The sequence below is a fragment of the Mchenga conophoros genome, linkage group LG7, assembly GCF_057382185.1.
Source record: "Mchenga conophoros isolate Kocher_MC1m ecotype Shallow Benthic linkage group LG7, M_conophoros_male_GT1.1, whole genome shotgun sequence".
Lineage (NCBI taxonomy): Eukaryota > Metazoa > Chordata > Actinopteri > Cichliformes > Cichlidae > Mchenga > Mchenga conophoros.
In genome coordinates, this window is record NC_140532.1 from 51,600,134 (window position 1) to 51,621,063 (window position 20,930).

The 20,930-nt window shown below is 39.9% G+C and overlaps 1 protein-coding gene across 1 annotated transcript in view; it reads right to left on the minus strand.

The window, feature by feature from the left end:
* Positions 1 to 771: 771 nt before the first annotated feature.
* Positions 772 to 20,930, minus strand: part of lamc3 (laminin, gamma 3) — a 154,391-nt gene continuing 134,232 nt past the window's right edge. Inside the window, exons 18-28 of the mRNA XM_085280052.1 lie at positions 19,292 to 19,472; positions 17,963 to 18,207; positions 12,052 to 12,128; positions 11,617 to 11,751; positions 7,483 to 7,705; positions 6,884 to 7,030; positions 6,034 to 6,136; positions 5,357 to 5,559; positions 4,077 to 4,217; positions 3,865 to 3,964; positions 772 to 3,418 (exon numbers count right to left, since the gene is read on the minus strand). Of these exons, the coding sequence (XP_085136178.1) occupies positions 3,156 to 3,418; positions 3,865 to 3,964; positions 4,077 to 4,217; positions 5,357 to 5,559; positions 6,034 to 6,136; positions 6,884 to 7,030; positions 7,483 to 7,705; positions 11,617 to 11,751; positions 12,052 to 12,128; positions 17,963 to 18,207; positions 19,292 to 19,472 (1,818 nt within the window). The 3' untranslated portion in view covers positions 772 to 3,155. The remainder of the gene's footprint in view (positions 3,419 to 3,864; positions 3,965 to 4,076; positions 4,218 to 5,356; positions 5,560 to 6,033; positions 6,137 to 6,883; positions 7,031 to 7,482; positions 7,706 to 11,616; positions 11,752 to 12,051; positions 12,129 to 17,962; positions 18,208 to 19,291; positions 19,473 to 20,930) is intronic.

A 20,930-nucleotide genomic window follows, 5' to 3' on the forward strand; every position in this document is an offset into this window, starting at 1 on the left:
CAAAAGCTGATCTGTTGTTGGGGAAAAAAACAAGCAAACAACAAGTAAAGAGTTGTAGATAGGTGAGGGTTAGTGTGGACTGGCAGGTGATTCCTCTCCCCTTGTGAAGAGTCAGACTAGGTAAGCTAAGCTAATCGACCACTGGCCTTTATGTTTCGTCCTGACACCCGAGAGTGATAGGAGACTTTTTTGCTCACAAACAAAAACAGTAACACAACTTTGTACTAAGAGAAAATGTGTTTGTTTAAAGGGCTAAAGTTATAGTGTCATATATGAGTTTGTCTTTGATCCACTTTCTGCTGAACCTTTCCTTTCATCGGTCTTAAGTGTACTCCCGGGAGTTTTACTCCCCCTTTCAAAAACAAATTGTCATCCACTACAGCAGTTGTAAGGTTTAGTCGAGACTTGGGCTTGTGGTAAATGGTTCTGGTTAAGGGAGCTAAGAACTTCAGCACTTTCATAGTTTTTCAGAAACCTTCTTCCTTCCAAGGCTGCTGGATTAGTGACTTCTCTTTGTTTCACTTCTAGACAAAAAACAACAACACAAAAACAAAACTCAGACAAAGGAAAGGAAGGAAGGAAAGTAAATTCACAAATAAAACAAACCCATTTTTATAATTTTATTGTGTTCATCAATATGTTACTCACCCATTTCCAGATATCTGCATCTACTCAGCTTTGAGCAGCTCTTTCATTTCCATTATGCTTTGTTGTACAATATTACACAAAAATGTCCACTAAGAATTCGATACATTATGCAAGACGGACGTATCGTGTATATTTTATTGCATTATGGTTCAGGCCTTATACACTCGGGCATTGTTACAATTATTACAAGCAGACATGTGACTGGGGCACTTGCATGAAAAACAGGTATAACTTTTGATTTGATTAGACTGAGCATTCATAAAAGCAGAACAATGTAATTTTTAAATAATATCTTCGCTTCATCATTATCATCGCTTTACAAGTCTTGCACAGGGTTCCTGCACCATTTTAAAATATCCAAACCTGTATCTTTTGGGACCTTTTAAGACCTCAATGTCCAAATTATGTGTCACAGTCAGGCTGTAAACAGGCCATAACCTGTAGCTGGGTATACAACTATGAAGGAGTACAATAATCCTTACACAGTGATATTTTTACGTGCCACAAATGAGAGCAAAGTGAATCTGTTTTTAATGATATCTTAGACAGAATCTACATATGTACCTTAGCTATCATACTTGTATGTAAAAGATGTTAACAGCATTATTGTTTTAATCTCATTATATTTTTCAGTAACACACTAATATATGCATGATGCAAGATTCAGTGATTACATTACAGTTACTATTGTCTTGTTAGGTTCTTCAGTTTTCTGCCGGGCAGATAGAAAGGAAAAGAAAAAATCAACATGCTACAATCAGCTGATTTCAGTTTCTGGTGCTGGGAGGTGGAAAATGGTGTAGTCTACATTTTTGCAGATAACTTTTGTTTTTACTGCATGAAAGGACAAGCGATAATGAAACGCAAACTGAGTCCAGAATAGAAACACAACTTTAGCTCCTTGAAGCCATCTGCACAGACAGCATGCTAACACAAAGCTAGCGAAGAACCCAGAGTGATGTTAAAGCTGAGCGCTGGCCAGCCCCAGCCCCGCAGCCAGACACTTCAAAAGGTAGCAAACTCATGCTTGTAGCATTGTAGCCTACGTTTCTATCTTTCATTTCTATCGTTATGGCCATCACTTTAAAGTTTCTTTGGTCGGATTTTAAACTTTGCTTTGTGTTGTTGGTTTTGTGTTCATATTGTAAAAAGTAAAAGAAAGATTGCTCGTGTTTCTGTATTCAAATAGGGATTTATATTGGTGTGTGGGACTGTAGCCTCAGGCTTATATTTTTAACTAGTAATTATGTGACAATGCATTTCAGGTTATTTTATAGAGTAGCTCTATAATGAGTAGTGTACTTTCTCAATCAAGTAATTAGCTAACATAGTGCATTTCTTTTAAGTAAAGTAATGCGTAATGACCCAAGCATTGGCTGCGACTCTCTTGCAAAAGAGATTTTTAATCTCATCTCGTGTTATTGTAGTTAAGTAAAAAGAAAAAAAATCTGACATACTAAAAGCACAGTTCTCAACTGTTTTGTTAAATTAGAAATGTCATGTGCAGCTACAGCTGGTACCAGTAGTGGCATTATTGAGCACTTCCATGAGTCAATCTGTAAAAGTGTGTGTTTAGACTCAGGCTCGAGTATGACAGTGCAATTTACAGTTTTCTTTCTTATTTTTGTCTTTACCCTGAAACGACACTTGAAGCTGTGAAAACATCTGAAATTGTTAATGAAATTAACCAACACTGGTTAACAGTAATTTGGTGATCATCGCATGTTTTAAGACCAACAGCAAAACTATTATTACGTTTTCTAATGAACTTGCTGGAACCCTGTTGTAAGACTTGCGCAAAGACCCTTTGCTTTTATGTTTTAGTCATCAGGAGCCACGCAGTGTGACGAAGCGCAACTCCAAGCAAAGTTTGTCCATTTGACAGAGGCACAGAAAGACAGAAATATTGAGAAACTGCAAAAACAGAGAGGTAGGCACTGTAATAATCCTGAAAACAGGTTCTGTGCTGTCGAAGCCTGACCTGAACTCCACTGAGGCCAAGGGGACTAATTGTTAATTAAGCAATGGTGATGAAAAAGAGCTCAAGTGTAAATGAATGTGTCAGTCTGAAGGAGCACTCAGACACACCTTTTAGCCCCACAAAGGAAAATCAGCATTATTTTAAACTTGACAGTGCACTCCAGCAGTTCAGAATGGCTGCTTATTATTCATGGTGAAATTGAAGTTCGGATGTTGTTACTAAAAGAGAGTTGAGTAAAAAAAAAGAAAACGATAAAAACAAGAAGGAGAAGGAAGATTGGTTATAAATTATGGGAGGCAGTGGAGAAGTCTTGGGCTTTTGGCTGTTGTGTGTGTGTGTGTGTGTGAGTGTGTCGGTCTGCTGTGGAGGTAAAATGAATTGCACCTTGGGGCAAAAAAGGAAAAATCTAAAAAGACTTTTTCTGAAGTTGAACACAAAATCACTGCAACTCCTTCTCTTAACAAGATCATCCCAGACTTTTCTGATGTTCAGCTATCAATGATGTAATGCTCGTCATCTATAGCATCTATCCTTTGCCTGCTCCGGTTGCCTCGGGGCAGGACTGGGGCAGGTTTAAGGCAATGTCTCTGAGACTGTCTCTCTCCTCCGTGATCTCCTGTATGTCCTGTTCAATGAGGGACAGACGGCTCTGCTGCTCTTTAGCGGCCGATTGCAGCTTCTGGATCTTTGAGCCTAGCGTTGGGCTCTCTACACTCCCGCGAAGCATGCTCAGACGGTGCGCTGTCTCGTTCAAGATCCGGTGAAATCGCTCCAGTGGCACATCCCCATCTGGAGGGAGGACAGAAAAAGAAAACGCTGCATAACAGACTTGAAAAAGATCTGTTTTTTTTAGACTGTGGTTTATTAATGGCTGTCCTACTTCACTTATTCAAACAGCACATAACCCAGCATTGTGACCTAATTGCAGTGATTGGATGATTATTCTCTCAAGCACAGTAGAACTGACCACAAAGTGCAAAACCTCACCTTTCTAATGAATTATAAAAATGATTTGACCAAAGAGGACATACAGTAGGTCAGATATATATGTCAGACCTAAAGGAAATGCTGCTCGGACTTGTGCACAGCAGTTATTCGTGTTTTACGGTCTGAGGAGTATTTCCATGTTTAATGAGGCATTAAAAGGCACCGAGCTCTTTAGTGGGCTGATATTTAAGGTATAATGAAAATTTATGGGTTTTATAGACACAGAAGAGCAAAAAGTAGTGACTTACCAATCTTGCTGATTAGCTCAGTTAGTGTAACAGAATAGGCCTCTAGCTGGAGCTTGGCTGCTTCCATATCTTCCTTTACGCTGGCCAGAGACACCCCAGGCTGAGAATTACAAGACATGCTCTAGAAACAGTCTTTTAAGCTGCACGCAGGATGAACAGATCGATATGCATAGATTTTTTCCTTCAAATATGTGTATGGCTGTGTTAAATACCTCTGAGGTAATCTGGGTGTTAGCTCTATCAGTCAGCAACTCCTGCACTGACAGCTGCTCTAAGGCAGAGTCTATATTGGAGCTAAGGTGAGCAGATGCAGTCCTGGTATGCTTAGCCTGGGTCAGAATGGCTTTGGATTCCTAAACACAAAAATGAGGGAAAGGTTAGCAAATGACTACTGGAAATATTCTGAAATGTTTATGAAAAACCACTAAGAGATCTATGGATCTGTGGATTGTGAGTGCTACTTTAATGTTTGCTTAGCTTTTTATTTTATATGTTAGCATGCTAACAATCGCCTAATCAGCATTTAAGTACCGCTGTGATCGGCAATATGTGACAGCATCACATATGGCCTTTTTTGATAGTGAGTAAAAATAAACATCAAAACTGAGTGAAAACATAACAGTCAAACTCCCATCAGTAAAATGAACCTGGTGCCCTCGTAGACAAACTTAAGATTTATACCAGCACAGACTTGGCTAATCAAAAGAGCACCATTAGATGTTAGCCTTAAGGCACAGACACTTAATATCAGCACTTGACAGAACAGCAGTATCATGTGATGAGAACTTGTAGTAGAGAGATGTGGCACTCAAGGAATCCTGATGAGAAATTTTCTGGGGAATTCTGTAATGTCAGAGATGGCGATCGTTACATTTCTTCCTCCAAAGAATCAATAATCTGCAACTGATGCATGCACACAGCTTGGGGTTGGGTTTATGTAGTGGCTGTAAAGTGCATTGGTGGTTGATCTTGGCTGTGTGTTTATCATCTGAATTAGCACAGTAGCTGGTCGGGTGTTGATATGAGCCAAATATGCTGATTGTATTAACACTTCGAATTGAGCTTAAATTAATCCTTGGTGTAAAACGTTGCAAAAAAGTAGGAAAACACAACTTATTTCATAGGGTTTTTTTCACATTTGACTTGTGATATTATACATGCAGTTTTTATGCCTCAGTGACTATTGAGTTTAAGCTACGGCTCTCCATTAATTCATTGACTGGGACTTTTAAAGTCAAAATAACTTCCCAGAGTTGTTACTCTAGAAGGTCTTTGGGTGAGATTAACTGGAACATTATTATTTGTGACATCATCTAATCAGAAGCTATACTTTTGAACAAATTAGGAATTTTGTTTTGTGTATCACACAAAAAAATGATTGACTTACTGCAAAAATGTTGTCAATTCCACAAATTAGCAATTCTCCAATTAACATCCATCATTTATAATCCCATTTGTTCAGTGTTATGGTTGGAAAAACAAGTATTCACACCTTTACCACAGCATGCGCTTTTTGTTCGGCGTCCTTTGCCGTGCTACTTGAGATGTTGGAGTGTTCCAGAGCTGGTTTAAGCATCTTCTCGGTCTCTGCGACTTTCTTCCTGACATCAGGCAGGATCTTTTCCTCCAAGGGTCTTGCCTTCTTGATTGCAGCCTTGGTCTGCGCCTGTTGACGGGGCCACTGTGTAACCATGCCTGAATGGAGATTCAAGCGGATGGATGTTATTAGGATTAAGGCATAATCAAAGTTGTATTAGATTAAAAAAACATTTGACTAAAAAGGTCACTGTGTACTGGGTGAATTTAATTTTTTTTATCCACTCTTTATTACTCTCTACTATTACTGACTGTCCAAGCAGACAAAATAACCTAAGACTCTCTTTATGTTTCATAAATGTCAATATTTAATTAATGAAGTTTAAGCTAGAACAACTCAAAACATTCTGGCTCTTTCTGTTTTTCTACAGAAGCCGCTATTGTGCTCAATACGTGACAAATGGGTCAAGACATTACAACCGTGATGACATATCTATTATATTAATACACGAGTCTCTGGGTCATACGGTGGTTTTCTTTTCATCTCAGTACTTGACATTTCAATTTAAGCAAAATAATTTAGTTGTACATTCAACAAAAGCAATAATGTACGTCAAAAAGATAGAGGCTTACGTTCTAGTTGTCTGTGAAGAGAGATTGCTTCTGATTCCACCTCTTTGCCTGTCACAACTGATGACAAAGTCACAACTTTTGCTCCGTGAGCTTGAGTTTGCAGCTTTAGTACAAGAGAAGGAGGATAAAGCAAGAAGTCAGTAAAGTCAAGTGTAGTTTATTAAATCTTTGCAATAATGTTTATTGTGTTTCATGTTATATTTTGTTCAATTATTGTGTTTGTAACAAAATATTCTTCTGTAATTTTCTATCTATCTATCTCTCTTCCTTCCATAGATAGGGTAATTGGAAACACTAAATTGCCCATGTGAGTACAAATGGTTGTCTGTGTCTATGTGTTAGCCCTGTGACAGCCTGGTGACCTGTCCAGGGTGTACCCTGCCCCTCGCCCTAAGACAGCTGGGATAGGTTCCAGCAACCCTGAAAAGGATAAGCGGAAGAGAATGGATGGATTTGTATTAGCTGATCTCAAAACGAACAGTGACGACGAACATTACGCCTACGTTGCTGACATTGCACGTACCTTACGTCTCCGTGCACATTGTTGATTGTAAATACTTTTCGCTAAACTCTGGGGTCTGTGAAATGTGTTGTCATGCATATCTATAATTGATTACTTTGCCTTATACAATGAAAATGTAGCTTGCAAAGAAGAAGAACAAAAAATATGTTTATATGACTCATTTCTTTTGTGTTTAAGGTTTTGCTGTATCACTATACGTAGTGATAGAATGAACATAGAAAGAATAACAATAAATTAACATACATTACTGTGTTTTAATAATTCACAGAACTATGCTGTTAACATGGCTAATAACCATCAATACTAGCAAACACTTAGTGTGGTTACCTTGCTGACGTTATTCACGCTTTCCATGCTGTTGTTGACTGTCTGTAGTAAAGGCTCCACCACTTCTCTGACCTTAGCAATGAGACCGTCTTGAGTCTGAACTTGCTGGTCCAGTTCTTTTGTCTGTTTCACCAGGGTCTCACCCCACTACACAAGAAAGGGGATAACAAGAAGCAACAGTTCTATTAGAATAAAGATCTTTTTTTTAATTGCTTTCTCTACTTTTCTCAACTACCACGTACACAAAGGGCACCTTAGCATATTTCTGGGTCATTTAACAGTGTATTCTGCTCAGACATGCTGCTGTGGTAATCACCCCCCCTCCAGAACAACATGTGCCCTGTGAGCAACAGAAGCTGCCAGAATCTTCTCTCCTGTGCCTCAGTGTGCGTCTTTCCTTGCAAAATATTAAATGAGAAAAAAACGAAGTGACATTAACTTCCAATTCCCCATACCTCTATCTCTATATGACCCAAGTTAAACAAACCAGAGTGGTTCCTTATATAAGCAGCACCCACACTAATTAGAATGAAATGATTGATTTATTGGTTCAAAATGCAACAGAATATGCTTGAAATCGTAGTGAAGATTAAACTGACCTCTGTTGTAAAGTTGGTTAGATGTTTGGTTTGGTTGAACTGAGTGTGATCAGCCTCCGGATATGGGCTGGCATCTGTCAGAGCCAGCTGATGTAAGAATGATGTGATGTTACCCAAGGCAAGCTTTAAACCAGCAGCTTCTTCCTCCAGGGCCAGCTGTTCGGCTACAGTATCGTTCACCTGCACCGTCAGGTTCTCCTTCTGCTGCTGCATCTGTGTGATTCTAAAATGAAAGAAGTACAGTAAGAATGTATCAAAACATATAATATATCCCCGATAGGTGGGAAACATATAGAAAAGTTTTTTTTAAAAAAAGTTCTTGTCTCTGTTCTACACAACCACCTACGTGCACATGCATGCTAAAAATGTGCTAGTGCTAACTTCTAGCTTCACATTGGCTTTTAACCACACTTTCCAAGGTGAAAGTCCTCTTCTAAAGCCACTGCACATTCTGTCTCTTTCTTCATTCTCCTCTTACAAGTCTCCTGTCATGAACTAGATTTTCTACAGCAAACGGTTCCCAGATGCAGTGCAGGAGTTCTCTCACTGAACATTTACATAAAAATATGGTGATACTGATATCAAAACATGATTGACTTACTGACAGACTGACTGAAGTCCAAAACATGTAGTCTATTTCAGCTTTAATGTAATATATTATGGGTCATTTATAAGTGTTCATATAGTGAGATACTATACTACAGGATCATTCGAATGTCACATATACTGTAAATCATTTTCCAAATAATAAGATGATCACAGCGTGCAATACTGAATGCAATAACAACCTTGAAACTAATTTAAAAAGTGCTTTTTTAATTAGTATGCGAGACAAATGTTTTTCTTTTGAATCGTGTGAACACAAAAGCTCATGCAGCGAAATTTCAGCCTTCTGTATTATCCTGTTTAATAAAAAGCCAACTTAAAAAGACAAAAAGTGAAAATAAAAAAATGGGTTGATTATATACAACAGCAGCTTTATACTGCTGAGGGATAGCTCAGTAGATAAAGTGATCACCCCATGGTTGGAAGGGTTGGGGGTTCAAATCCACTGAACGGCTACCATGAGGTACCCCTGAGCAAGGTACCGTCCCTACACACTGCTCCCCAGGTGCTAGATTGGTGGCAGCCCACTGAGTTGATGGGTTAAATGCAGAGAGAAACATACATTATTATTTATTTTGCAACCTATCTGACCCAGACACATTATCATATAATGCTGTATATTATGATGCATCAGTTGCAGAAACTGATGCACCAGTGAAATTAGTGTTAAAGAGTTTCCTTGTGTTTTAGACTTTATTTGCAAGAATGTACAGGACGTATACAGAGGTCCTCGTTTCTAAATTTAAAAGAAAGACGACCCACACAACAACTTGATGTCTCTCCCCTTCTCTCTGCTGTCTCAGAAACCCCCCTTCTTCCTGTAGAGCCGACTTCACTTTGCACTCAGCAGTAGGAGGTACTTGGCAGAGGGAGAGGAAATGGTAGGTGACATCAGTGTTAAAGAGGTGTGTTTGACTTTGTGACTTATGCTCTTTCTTTGACCAGCATGCAGTTTGCTGCTTGCTGCGGCTCAGTCACACTAGAGCAAAAATAGGACTTCGATTGAGAATAAGAGAATAAGCAAACATTTTCTGTTTAATTTATAAAACTGGACAGTTTTCCAACAAATGTCAGTCAGTGTGAAGCAGTCTGGAGTTTGTTTTACTTGTCTCTTTGCAATAGAGGACTGAACTCAGTCGGTTACCAGCCAGTTGTATTCTGGTTATATTTCTGTTTATAGAGAGATGTGCCTATGTCATTTTGCATTAAAGTATCTGTCCTGAAGCATCTATTTGTGGAGGAACTTCTGCTTCTGTCCATGAGGTTCTGACGGCAGTCAGGATACATTTTAAATGTTAATTTCTGTGTCTGTAGACCGATTAATTCCCCTATTATTGCAAATAAAATGGAACGGATTACCAATGACTACATTCAACTGCAGACTCACAGTTGATGCGTGAAAGTCATTTTAAAAAGTGCAAATAACTGCAGATGGTCACAGATCTAATCTCCAACTTCCAGGAAAACATTTCAGAGAGGTCTTAAGTTAAATGCAATAGTTTTTGTTGTGTCCAGTCTCCAACCATTGTTTATCCTGATGTGACTGTAGCATCAGAAATGGTTTGAGATGGTTCGAGCATCTTTGTAAAGCTATTCATAAAATTCTTCCTTTGCTCATGGTTTCGCATCCCCTCCATGTTTATTGTTATTTCCCCAACATCAGAGAAAAGAGCTTGTATAGTTAACTTGCTTTCTCTCCCTTGCAGCACTGTGCACAATATCTTGAGAGTGACATGAGCACATGAATTGCTTGTATGTAGTATAGTACATACAGCAAAAGTATGAATGCGCTGTGTTATCAGAGCACAGCTTTCAGGGTGGCTTTATATATGTGTGTGTCACTACACTTTTATTCTCCGCAGTCAAGACTTCTTGTGTGTGTGTGTGTGTGTGTGTGTGTGTGTGTGTGTGTGTGTGTGTGTATAAGACATCTGAGTCTCCTGAAGTTCTCCGTGAAAGAATAAACCTGGCCGCATAAGATATCCCCAACAACAAATCCATTTGTACCGCTGTAATTGGTCACTACGTTAAATACAGCAAGGCTCAAAGAGCCCAACCACAAATTTAATTTTTGTCCCTTCTGCCTTATCTCTTTCCCCACTCAGTGATTAATTTCATACTTTTATGTCTTCATTCAAAGATCCTCAAAGGCATGTTTTAAACCTATAGGGAGCCTTTCTTCATCAGAACAAGAAAACAGCCTGCTAGTGTGAAACTATGCAAATATATCACTCTGTGTTGTGAGAAAAAGAAAAGAAAAGGGAGGGGCAAAAAATGACTGCAGAATAAAAACTGCAACAGTAACTGTAGCTGCTTTTATTAAGAGATCTGAAACATGACTGGGGTTTCAACTAGACACTACATGTCTGCACAGATTTTACAAGACAGACTGGCTGGAAAGCTGTGGTTTAAGCTTTTAACGGTGACCTAGCATTGGCTAAAAATCATTTTTTGCTTATTTTCAGTGATTTAACTTTTCACTTTGCAATAAGGATGTACAAAATTGCCCCGAGACCTGGTGACATTTCTACTGGATGGTTCTGACTATGTTCAAAAAACCAGAAAAGGCAGTGAACTGCTGTTCAGTTTGTTATTTAAATTATTCTTCAACATTCTACTTTATGTAAAAGCTCAATCAGAAAGTAATAATATCTCCAAAAAACATGCAGGAAGGTAAAAACAAGTACGCAGTTTCCCACTAAAATGTAAAGTCCATTAATGTAGCTCAAAGTTGTGCTGAACAAGTGCTACTACCCCTTTGCTGTTGATGATTACAAACACTGAGGTGAATTGTTTCTAACAGTTGCAGTGCTGCCGAGTACTAGTGATACAGACCTTTTGTTGGAGACAGGTTGAATACCTTTGTCATTTTCTGATTGGGTAGCTTCCTGCCTATAAAATGCCTCTGATCTGCTTAAGTGCCACCACATGGGGAAATATGTGTGGGAAATGCAATTTTATGCTGCCCATCTGTGCGTAAACTGCTCACTTTGCATCCTATAAAGCGACACACAAACGCACGCAGACACACACACACACACACGCGAGCACGCACACAGTGCTGCAGTGCTCCGAAGATGAACACAACTCCTCTGAATCAAGCTGACTACTGGTAGAAGGGAGTAATCAATTTGGAGCTCCTCACTTCTTGCTCTCATCATGGCCACCGGAGGGCTTTTTGCATCATTCTGTCTAGCATCCAGGATAATCCTCAGAGCAATCACACGCTAGGAGATGCAGCAAGCGTGTGGCAAATCCAAGAAAGCAATAGGCTTACAGTTGAGAGAAGCTGTCTCCCTGTGGCTAAATGTCTTACTCCTTAACTCTAGTGTGCTTTAAGAGGCAGCAGCAAAGAAGAGGACCTTGAGCTATAATACAGTGATAGGTGCACTTTGTTATATACACACACATGGCAAAAGCGCAATAATCCAGGGAGTTGTAGAATGCTTTATGTGAATGTGAATTCATACAAAGCATTGTTTCTGCCTGTGCATGTCTACAAGAGCATATGTTTGTCGTTGTGCTCACTGCTCCGTTAGGTTCCTGATGTACTCCTCTGTAGAGTTGTCCTGCAGTAGATCCATCAGTGAGCTATAGGTCTGCTTTGAGGCTCTTACTGCCCTGTCGGCTATAGCCTCGATGTGGTCCGCTGTTTCCCTGTGACTACCAGAAGAAGAAGAAGAAGAAATAAAAAAAGTTAAATAATGTAAAAGAGGAATAAAAAGAGCATTACAGAACAGTAGAGTACTGCAGCTGCTGCAAGGAAAGAGAAAAATGGATTTCCACTCTGGATATTTTTAACTAGAACAAAGGTGTGACTCTAAAGCGCCGAGAGCATCGATTCACAGTAACCTAACCACAATGTATTTGACAAGCTAAAAGCCGGGAGTGATGAAGCTCCGTAAATTACTATTGCGGTCTTTGCTTTTAACTGACAACTCAAAGTCCATTGACCTAACTTACCTTTTCATTAGCACCTTTGAGTCATTGACCATAATGTTCCATTTGTTGGGTCGTGACACTGCCTCAAAAGGAATGAGCTGTGAAAAAGGTAGTGAGAGAAAGCGACATACTGAGCAAATGACAAAAAAAGTACAGCTCTGGTCTTGGAATGGCTCTAAGCTGTTTGGACGTGTTTAATTAAATCATATGAGGTCACGTAATTTAAAGGATTTTTCACACTTCAGCTGATTATTTTTAAAAGTGTTTTTGACACAGTGCTGTTTGCAGTCAGAGAAATTTTCATTTGTGTGAAAACTGTGTGTTTCTGAGAGTTATTCAGAAAAATACAGCATTGCGCTAAAATCTTGAACCACCTCTCATTTCTTTATATTTTGCTAGAAAACTAAAAATAGCTGCATTGATTTATTCAAATAGGGTAATCATGGAAAAACAGCACATGAGGAAAAAACTGAGTTTGAAAGTCAATATTTGGCATGGACACAAAACACAGCCTGAACTCTCTCTGGCAGCTTTCTTTAAGTCAGGGGTCTCCAACTCCAGGCCTCGAGGGCCGGTGTCCTGCAGCTTTAAATCTGTCCTTGATCCAACACAGCTGATTTAATAATAATAATAATAATAATAATAATAATAATAATGGATTGGATTTATATAGCGCTTTTCAAGGCACCCAAAGCGCTTTACAATACCACTATTCATTCACTCTCGCATTCACACACTGGTGGAGGCAAGCTACAGTTGTAGCCACAGCTGCCCTGGGGCAGACTGACAGAAGCGAGGCTGCCATATCGCGCCATCAGCCCTTCTGGCCAACACCAGTAAGCAGTAGGGTAAAGTGTCTTGCACAAGGACACAACGACCAGGACAGAGAGCCCGGGGATCGAACCGGCGACCTTCCGGTTACGGATGCGCTTCCTGAGCCACGGTCGCCCCAATTTAAATGGCTAAATGACATGTCCTGAAGCTCTCCAGAGGCCTGGTAATGAATTAATCATTTGATTCAGGTGTGTTGACCCAGGGTGATATCTAAAACCTGCAGGACACCGGCCCTCGAGGCCTGGAGTTGGACACCCTTCAGGAAAAGTTCTCCAGGCTTCCCGAAGGACATTTCAAAGCTCTTCACTGGATGTGAGCTACCTTTTGTTCTGTTCTTTGTCTACCAGTTGCTTTCCACATTGTATTGCATGATGGCTCAAAATCCACACTTGTCCTCGTTCAAAGGTTTATCATTTCTGATAAGATCTGAACCACCTCTGAATTAAACGTAGCCATAAACCATGACAGTACCTCCGCCGTGTTTTACAGATGAAAACAGATGCTCAGTGGTGTACCTCCCCCTGAACCTGTCTGTACATATTGACTGTTAGATAATGATTTGAGCAAAAAGTTTTAATTTGGGTTCTCATATGAACATTAAAAAATTTAAAAGACTGTCTTGAAAATACAAACCCCAAAATAGAAACTCAGTACATCAAAAATAAATGAACTTCTATTTATTGACATGTACAGTTCTGCCCTGTTTTTTTTTTTATTATTTTGCAATATTTGTCATATTCGACAAAGATTTAAATACAAAATGCAGATTTATTAGATCTACTTTTAAATACATCAATTCCTTTTTCACAGAGGATTAGATATGGTTGGATAGTTTAGACCTTTGTCTAATATGACATTATGTCTGATGATCTTAAACATGTAAGTGTAACAAATATTGCAAAAAGAAAAATGACAAAAGAAAGAAATCAAAAAGGGGGCGTAAACTATTTTACAGCACTGCACGTTAGAAAAGTTGTGATCAGCGAAACAAACCAGAGATTTTCTGGGATTTTGAATGAGCCTAAATACATGATCAGCGTTACAAAATGACCTGTGAACATAAGAGCTTTGTCATTTTGGGCTGTGACTGTCTGCATTCTTGCTCCACGTGGAAAAGAATTGCTGGTGAAGTTGAGAAATGTGATTGTGAGACTTCACAACACTGGAAAAGAATACAGCAAGATTTATGGCCAACTTAAAAATCAGTCGAAACAGTTTCAACAGTAATCAGAGGTACAGTACATGCCCTAGTACTACAAATCAGGATCCTTTTAAATGAGGTAGTACTTACACAATCTAAAAAACCCCAGACAAATGAAACCTTCAGACTTGGCACATGGGTTATCAGTAAAAAATTTGATTTTCTGTGACAGCTCAGAGAGCAAGCAACTCTCTTGCTTTCTCTCTGGCACAACACCGCAAGATCAAATTTGACTTAATTAACAATAAACAGGGAAAAGAAAAAAAAGTTTAATGAACATGGGGAGTGATGGTCATATAAGACCAGGATCAATTTGTCCAATGTATTTGGTAAGAACAAGGCCAGGACTACCAGAATGAACACACAGAAGTAAACACATGATGATGATGATGATGATGATGATGATGATGATGATGATGATGATGATTATATGAGTCCAAAAAGGTGTTGGGGGGGATTTGTTTTATAGCTGGAACCCCAAATATGCAAGACTATTAATAAAATAGCAGTAAAAAGTGTAATTATGGCCTCATTTGAGTCCAAAGACAGTCTTTTTAAAGATGTGGGTGGACACAGAAAGCATTATAAATAAGGCTTGAAGCTCAGTAATGGAATACTTAGAGCTTTGTTGTATTGAGTGCCTACTGTGTGGGATATATTTACAATGTAACGCCTGTAAGGTAATACAATTGCGAATCAGCTGACATGAAAGTTATATTGCACTGGAGAGTACTCAATACTTTTGCATGTTTATATAATGAACCTCCTTGTATAAATGTATGTAATCAAGCAGGTTCAAAGCAGGGGCATATGGGGGGGAGGGGTCCTAAAAAGGTCTGAAATTGCCTGAAGTTTTGTCTTAATAAATGTAGTGTTTATACGGTTGAAACCAGAGTCCTTCCCAGAGTGGCATTCAATTTGAAAAAATGCAAACAAAACGGGCAAACTGAATCAACAATTGACACACAAGCATTTTTCTTCATTTTAGTGGAAGGGAGGTGGCCGCTGTGCTTATTAATATGAAATTACATTGCTGTTGCTTCAGGCATACCCAGGTGATAAGCACAATGGACACACACACACGCGCACACACACGCAATCAGAAATAGAGAGTTATATATTGGCAAAACAAGCTCACTCATCTCTCCAAACCTAAATAACATGGCAGGAGTATCTATAATAAATTCCTGCAAGCGTCATGAAGAGACCGTGAAAAGCCTTGAGGCAGGTGAAGAACAAGTTGTTAATTTTAGCGTCCATCAACATCTTTGGGTTTTTGTTTCAGAGGGAGGAGTGTGCCACTCATATGGAGAACGGTGGGGGTGTGAGGGGGTGGAGTTATGGTTTTGCCTGGGGGGAATCTTTGTGGATCTACACAAAAGAGCAGCATCTAGCAAGGTAAACTGCAACCTCCCACACTAAAGACAATAAAAAAAATAATAAAAAAAAACATGCTACATACAGTGTCAGCATGCTAGCACACAGTATATAATGCAATGGCATAAAAGACTGATTATTGCTTACAGTAATATTTATAGTACTTGATTTAATATAAGCATATGCTTGAGCTATCATGTGCAATACCTTCTAACCCAGATAACAATAAAAATGTTCCAAAGAGGTTAGTTTGATGTTAGGACTGCTTGTTTTTGTCAATCTTCCCTCCAAAAAGTTCTAAGGAGGGCTACTTTTGATCAATTTCAAATTCCCACTACCAAACTTTGCTACACATTTGATACACTGCAGTATTATTCTCTGTCTAGCTCGCCTTGTTAAATCACTGGTTATCTAACTGGGAGTGGGCTTTCACTGTGAGGCACACAGGCACTCTACAGGGGTCGTGTATAACCGGTGGAAAACGTGCCGTGAGACTGAGTAGAACGAGTATGAATTATGCAAAGACAGTAAACAAGCAGGACTTTGCTGATGCTGCTGTGCTGACCTTTGGTGAATCTGTTATTGTTAATGTCATTCATGTAAGCTCACATTTGGATTCACTGGCAAAGGGGACTTTCTTTTTCTCCCAATCATTCACTCATACTATTGATTTTGACATTTTTTCTTCCTTTGTGGTGTGAAGGCCACTACCGGTGCTGTGAAACCACTCAGCTTAGCAGTATCTTAACTAAATCTTGTCTTGTTTAACTAATTTTGTTAAGTTTCTGCAATGCTGGCCTGCTGCTTGTGCTAACGTTTCCACACAGAGTACTATGAAGTACCCCTTTAAAACCAGTGGTATATCTATGATTTGGCACTAAGAAAGCCTAAGTCTTTACTTAGAATACCAATTTAAAATTTGACAATAGTGCATAGTTATGCTTAGGTCTGCTGTTCTGCTGGAAACCTGGGGCACGGCAATATTCATCACAGCTGAACAATGGCTGCAGGTTGATTTACTTCATGAAGTCTGTGATGGATAGCTCAGATCCACATGTCATCAGTTTTCTTCAGTGAAACTGTACAGAAACAACCAAAGGAAATTTGTACTGCAGAGTTAGCATAGTCAGTGCTACGAGCGGTTCCCACTTGAATACAAACCTTAGACATGATGCAGCACCATAAGCGCCCCTTCACTTGTCAGAACCTGTGTTTTTGTTAATGTTTCTAAATCTACAAACTCTATTTTTATCCTGGAAATAATCAGATTTTTAGTCGTGACACACTCACAGCCCACTCACAGGCCACTTTATTAGGTACAGGTGCACATCTAATCAGCCAATTACATGCCAGTAAGTCAGTGCATTTAGACATATTGTCATAGTCAACACCACCTGCTGAATATCAAATGAAACATCAGAATGGGAAGAAAGGTGATTTAAGAGACTTTGAATGTGGTGTGGTTGTTGGTGCCAGATCAGCTGGTCTGAGTATTTTACAAACTCCTGATGTACTGGGATTTTTTCCTGAGCAATCGCCTCAAGGGTTTACAGAGAATACTCCAGTAAGACACAGCTCTCTGGTTTGAAAATGCCTTATTCATGCCAGAGGTCAGAGGCGAATGGTCATGCTGCTTCAAGGCAACAGAAAATCCAATAGCTTCTTATTACAAAAAGGTATGTAGCAGTGTTAATTCTGACAGCAAATGTTTGTTTAGTTTTTTAGTCAATCTTTGGACTACAATTTAATTTAGTTTCAGTCATAATTAAGGCATCTAAATTCTATTAGCTTTAGTCAACTAAAGATTAAGATTTTAGTAGACAGAATCTTAAGTTAGTTTCCTCCGTGATTTCTATCCTTCTCTCTAACCTTACCGCACAAGGAGATTACTTCAGTTTAGATCATTTCCAAAACCCATTCCACCTTCCTGCACAACTTAATTAGTTCTGATTGGATCTTGTCTCTCCAGAATCCTTTCAGCAAAATTGTCATCATCATCAATGTCATCATCGTTTTCTTCCTTGTGTGTTCGTTTTTATTTAGTTATTGTCTTGTATTTGTCAGGAAAAACAGGTCGGTGACAAAAATGAAATTATTTTATTAACACACAACATGCCAAGACTGGAAGCAGATGAGCTGCAGCAGCAGAAGACCACACTGGGTGAACTCTCACAGGAAAACTGAGGCTACAGTTCACACAGGCTTGTCAGGCAGCAACTATATTTCCTGATCTGATGAGTCTCAATTTCTGCTGCAGCAACTGGATGGTGGGCTCAGATTTTGGAGTAGCCCACATAAAAGAATGGATCCATCCTGCCTCGTACCAACAGAGGCTGGAGATTCACTTCATGGAACAAAATCCAAGGAACGTTTCCAGCACCTTGTTGAATCTATGCTATAAAGAATTAAGGCAGTTTGGAAACCCAAAGGGTGTCCAAAGTGGTGCTAGCAAGTCATAACTGATAAAGTGTTTGAGGTGGCTACAATACTGAGGACAAAGTGTACATTTAGGTCACCTACCATATTGTCCAGGTCTTGTGTTGCCTGCTTCAGTTGTTTCTGAGACACTCTGATCATGTGTAGAGTGTCTGTGAAGGTCTGACACACAGCCCCGCTGCTTTCATCCTTCCTCCTCTCCTTCCCCTCTTCCTCTGTCATGCTGATGCTGCAGTTCAAAGAAGATGTAATGCCATGCAGCTGGGCTAAAAGTGTGCCTGTAGAGGCTTCCAGCAAGGAAAATTGTTTTATTAAGGCCTCCCGTGCCTCTGTAAGAACAAAGCAAATAAAACCACGTTAAGTCTTTCATGGATTTCTTCACCAAGAATACCATTCTTCCAACTCTTTGTAGCTGGAAAGCCGTATTTTGACACATCTCTCATTCTCGGCTCCCTCATTTACTGTGTTAATTCATGTGAGGACTCTCATCCATTCTACATATCGGTAGTCAGAATAAGCAGAACCATATGGAAATTTATCCAGATGCTCGTATTTTTTTTTTGCAATTTCACTTTGTTTGCTGTCGTGTTTCTAATTTAACTGGCTGCAAAGGCATTTTACAGAACAATTAGTACAATCTGTCCGCTTTGTTGCTTCATTTTGGGACATGCTTTACTTGTAGCTTTGACTCCGTGTCTGATAAAATGAGAAGGAAGGAGCTTGTGTGTGCCCACACAGCGAGTCCGTTGATTCCACATACTCATTAAATCATTACTGGGCCATCCAGTGCCTTAAAGAGCACGACTGGTAACAGCGTGTGTGTGTGTATATATAGCGTGGGTGATGGGAGGGCGATTGTTGGGCAACTGTTATCATGATTGCAACTATAATCATAATAAGCAGGGATTAGCGATGCCCTGGCTGTCATATAAACAGGGATTAAGTTGGTCACACGGCGCCCTGTTCTATATTGTTATGATTTGTCTCCATTTGGCTTGTGCAGCTGAGCCTGTAAGCCTTTTCCCCTCCAAAGATAATGAGGATATATCAACATTGTGTTAAAGTAATTGGGAGAGGTTTGCATTGTCGCCTTGCTTCCTGATTTAATCGCTTTGTTGCGTTGTATATGTAGCCCAGTCACACTGGAGGAGACAGACACAGAGCAACAGCAGCAGATTTTCGAAACGCCGGGAGCGGTTTCACATCAAGTTTCTGCGGCTGGTCTTGTATGTACTGATATGGCATGTTATCATCTCATAGCCAAAGCGTGACACAGCGGTTACAATGGCACATTAAGCGAGCATCATGTTTCACAAGGCAAAGGCTGCCAAGTGCCTCGCAAGATGTCACGACCACGGAGGAAACATTAAAAGGAGTGACAGCGGAATTATCTCGGCTCCTGGCTGCTGATACCTTGGAAGGCCAGAAAATCCTCCAGAGCATTGGGCAGAGTATCCTCCCTTTGGTGCTCATGCTCATAAAGCCTGGCCATGTGATACTTCAGCAGGTGGTGCCGCTTCCCGAATCTACCTCTGCAATCAAAGTGAGCCAGGAGCTTTTCCAAATCCTGCAGCCGAGTCCTGAGCTTTTCCGCCTGTAATAGCATCGAGATTTTTCACCGAAGGTGTGAATGAGAATACGGGTTTAAAAAAAAAAAAACAAAAAAAAAACACAAAACAAAAACACCACAACAGAATATCTATCTACCTCCATCTGTATTTATTTATTCAGATGCAAGGATTGAGATAGGACTCAGATTCTTGGTGCACCAAAACATCAAAATTTAGTATTTCACCAAAAGCAATGAATAAATGAATACCAAAAACAGGATAAGCACAGAACACTGTTTTCATGTCCGCATCCACTCACTATTCCCCGCATAGCGTGCGGCCGAGGAAAGCATTTCTGCAGATAACTAGATTAGACTTCTTAGAGAATGGAAGTCCGGGTCTGAAAATGGAATAAAAGTGCCGTGATTGGCAACAGTTTGCTGACCCCGGCAGTTAAAAAATAGTCCAGAGCTATATAAATAGAGCCTGCGATCTGGCTGTGATTACACCTTTTGTTAAGCTGGTAGCCGTACGTTGTGCACGTGTGTGCACATCACGTGTGTTCTGTGTTAGCAGGAATTTCTTGCCGATCACTTTAGAGAGCAATCATCAGTGTATTAATAAGGCCTCGTCAGCTTAACACCACTCAGATAAAACAGTGAGTGCTTTTTCTGAGTTATTCATTCTTGCATTTAATCAAGTCCCGTCCATTTTAAAAATATATAAAAAATAAAATAAAATTCTCCTCTAAATTCTGCTGTCATCCACGGGCTTTTTCACACCGTTCTTGATCGTCCCTCGCACGTCTCTGTCTTTTCTCAACCTCTCTCTCTCTGTGCTCGTTAGTCTTTTTTCCCCCCCTTTCTATGTTTGAACCACAGGAAAAGTAGGAGCGGAAAGACAGAGAGCGCGAGCAGCAGAAAGCGAGAGCTGGGGGAGACTCAGGACAGTGAGAGTAATTGCAGGTGTTCGCAGCAGACAAGGGTTGGGATGTTCACTGAATCGCTAACACTGTGGAAATCACAGCATGCATTCACACAGGTACAAGTCGGCCCGGTGAGAACATGCAGCCACTTTAGCCGGAACAAGAAAATGCACAGAGAACAGAAAGAACACATCTGCGCTATTGGATTGTCCTCAGAAGGCAAATCCAGAGACACGGCACCTTAGCATACAGACGTGGGCTGCTACAAATCTAAAGGGACAGAGAGGAGCAGCGCGGGAGATCATTTTTCTGTTTCACTGCACAGCCACTGTTTACTTGCAATCTACAAATACAAAGGAGCCATATGGCTGCCATGAGGGTCTACAAAGGCAGGATGTACTATGGGGACTGTGTTATTTCAGGATCAAATTGCCTCTCACGCATTAAAAGTGTGCCAAAAACACCTTGCGTAGGTGTGCAAAACAATAATATGGACTAGTGCACGGACCTGCAAGGAACATAGTGAGAATGTGGGAAGGTGCAGAAAATAAAGACCCAATGCAAGGTCAAGAAAGCT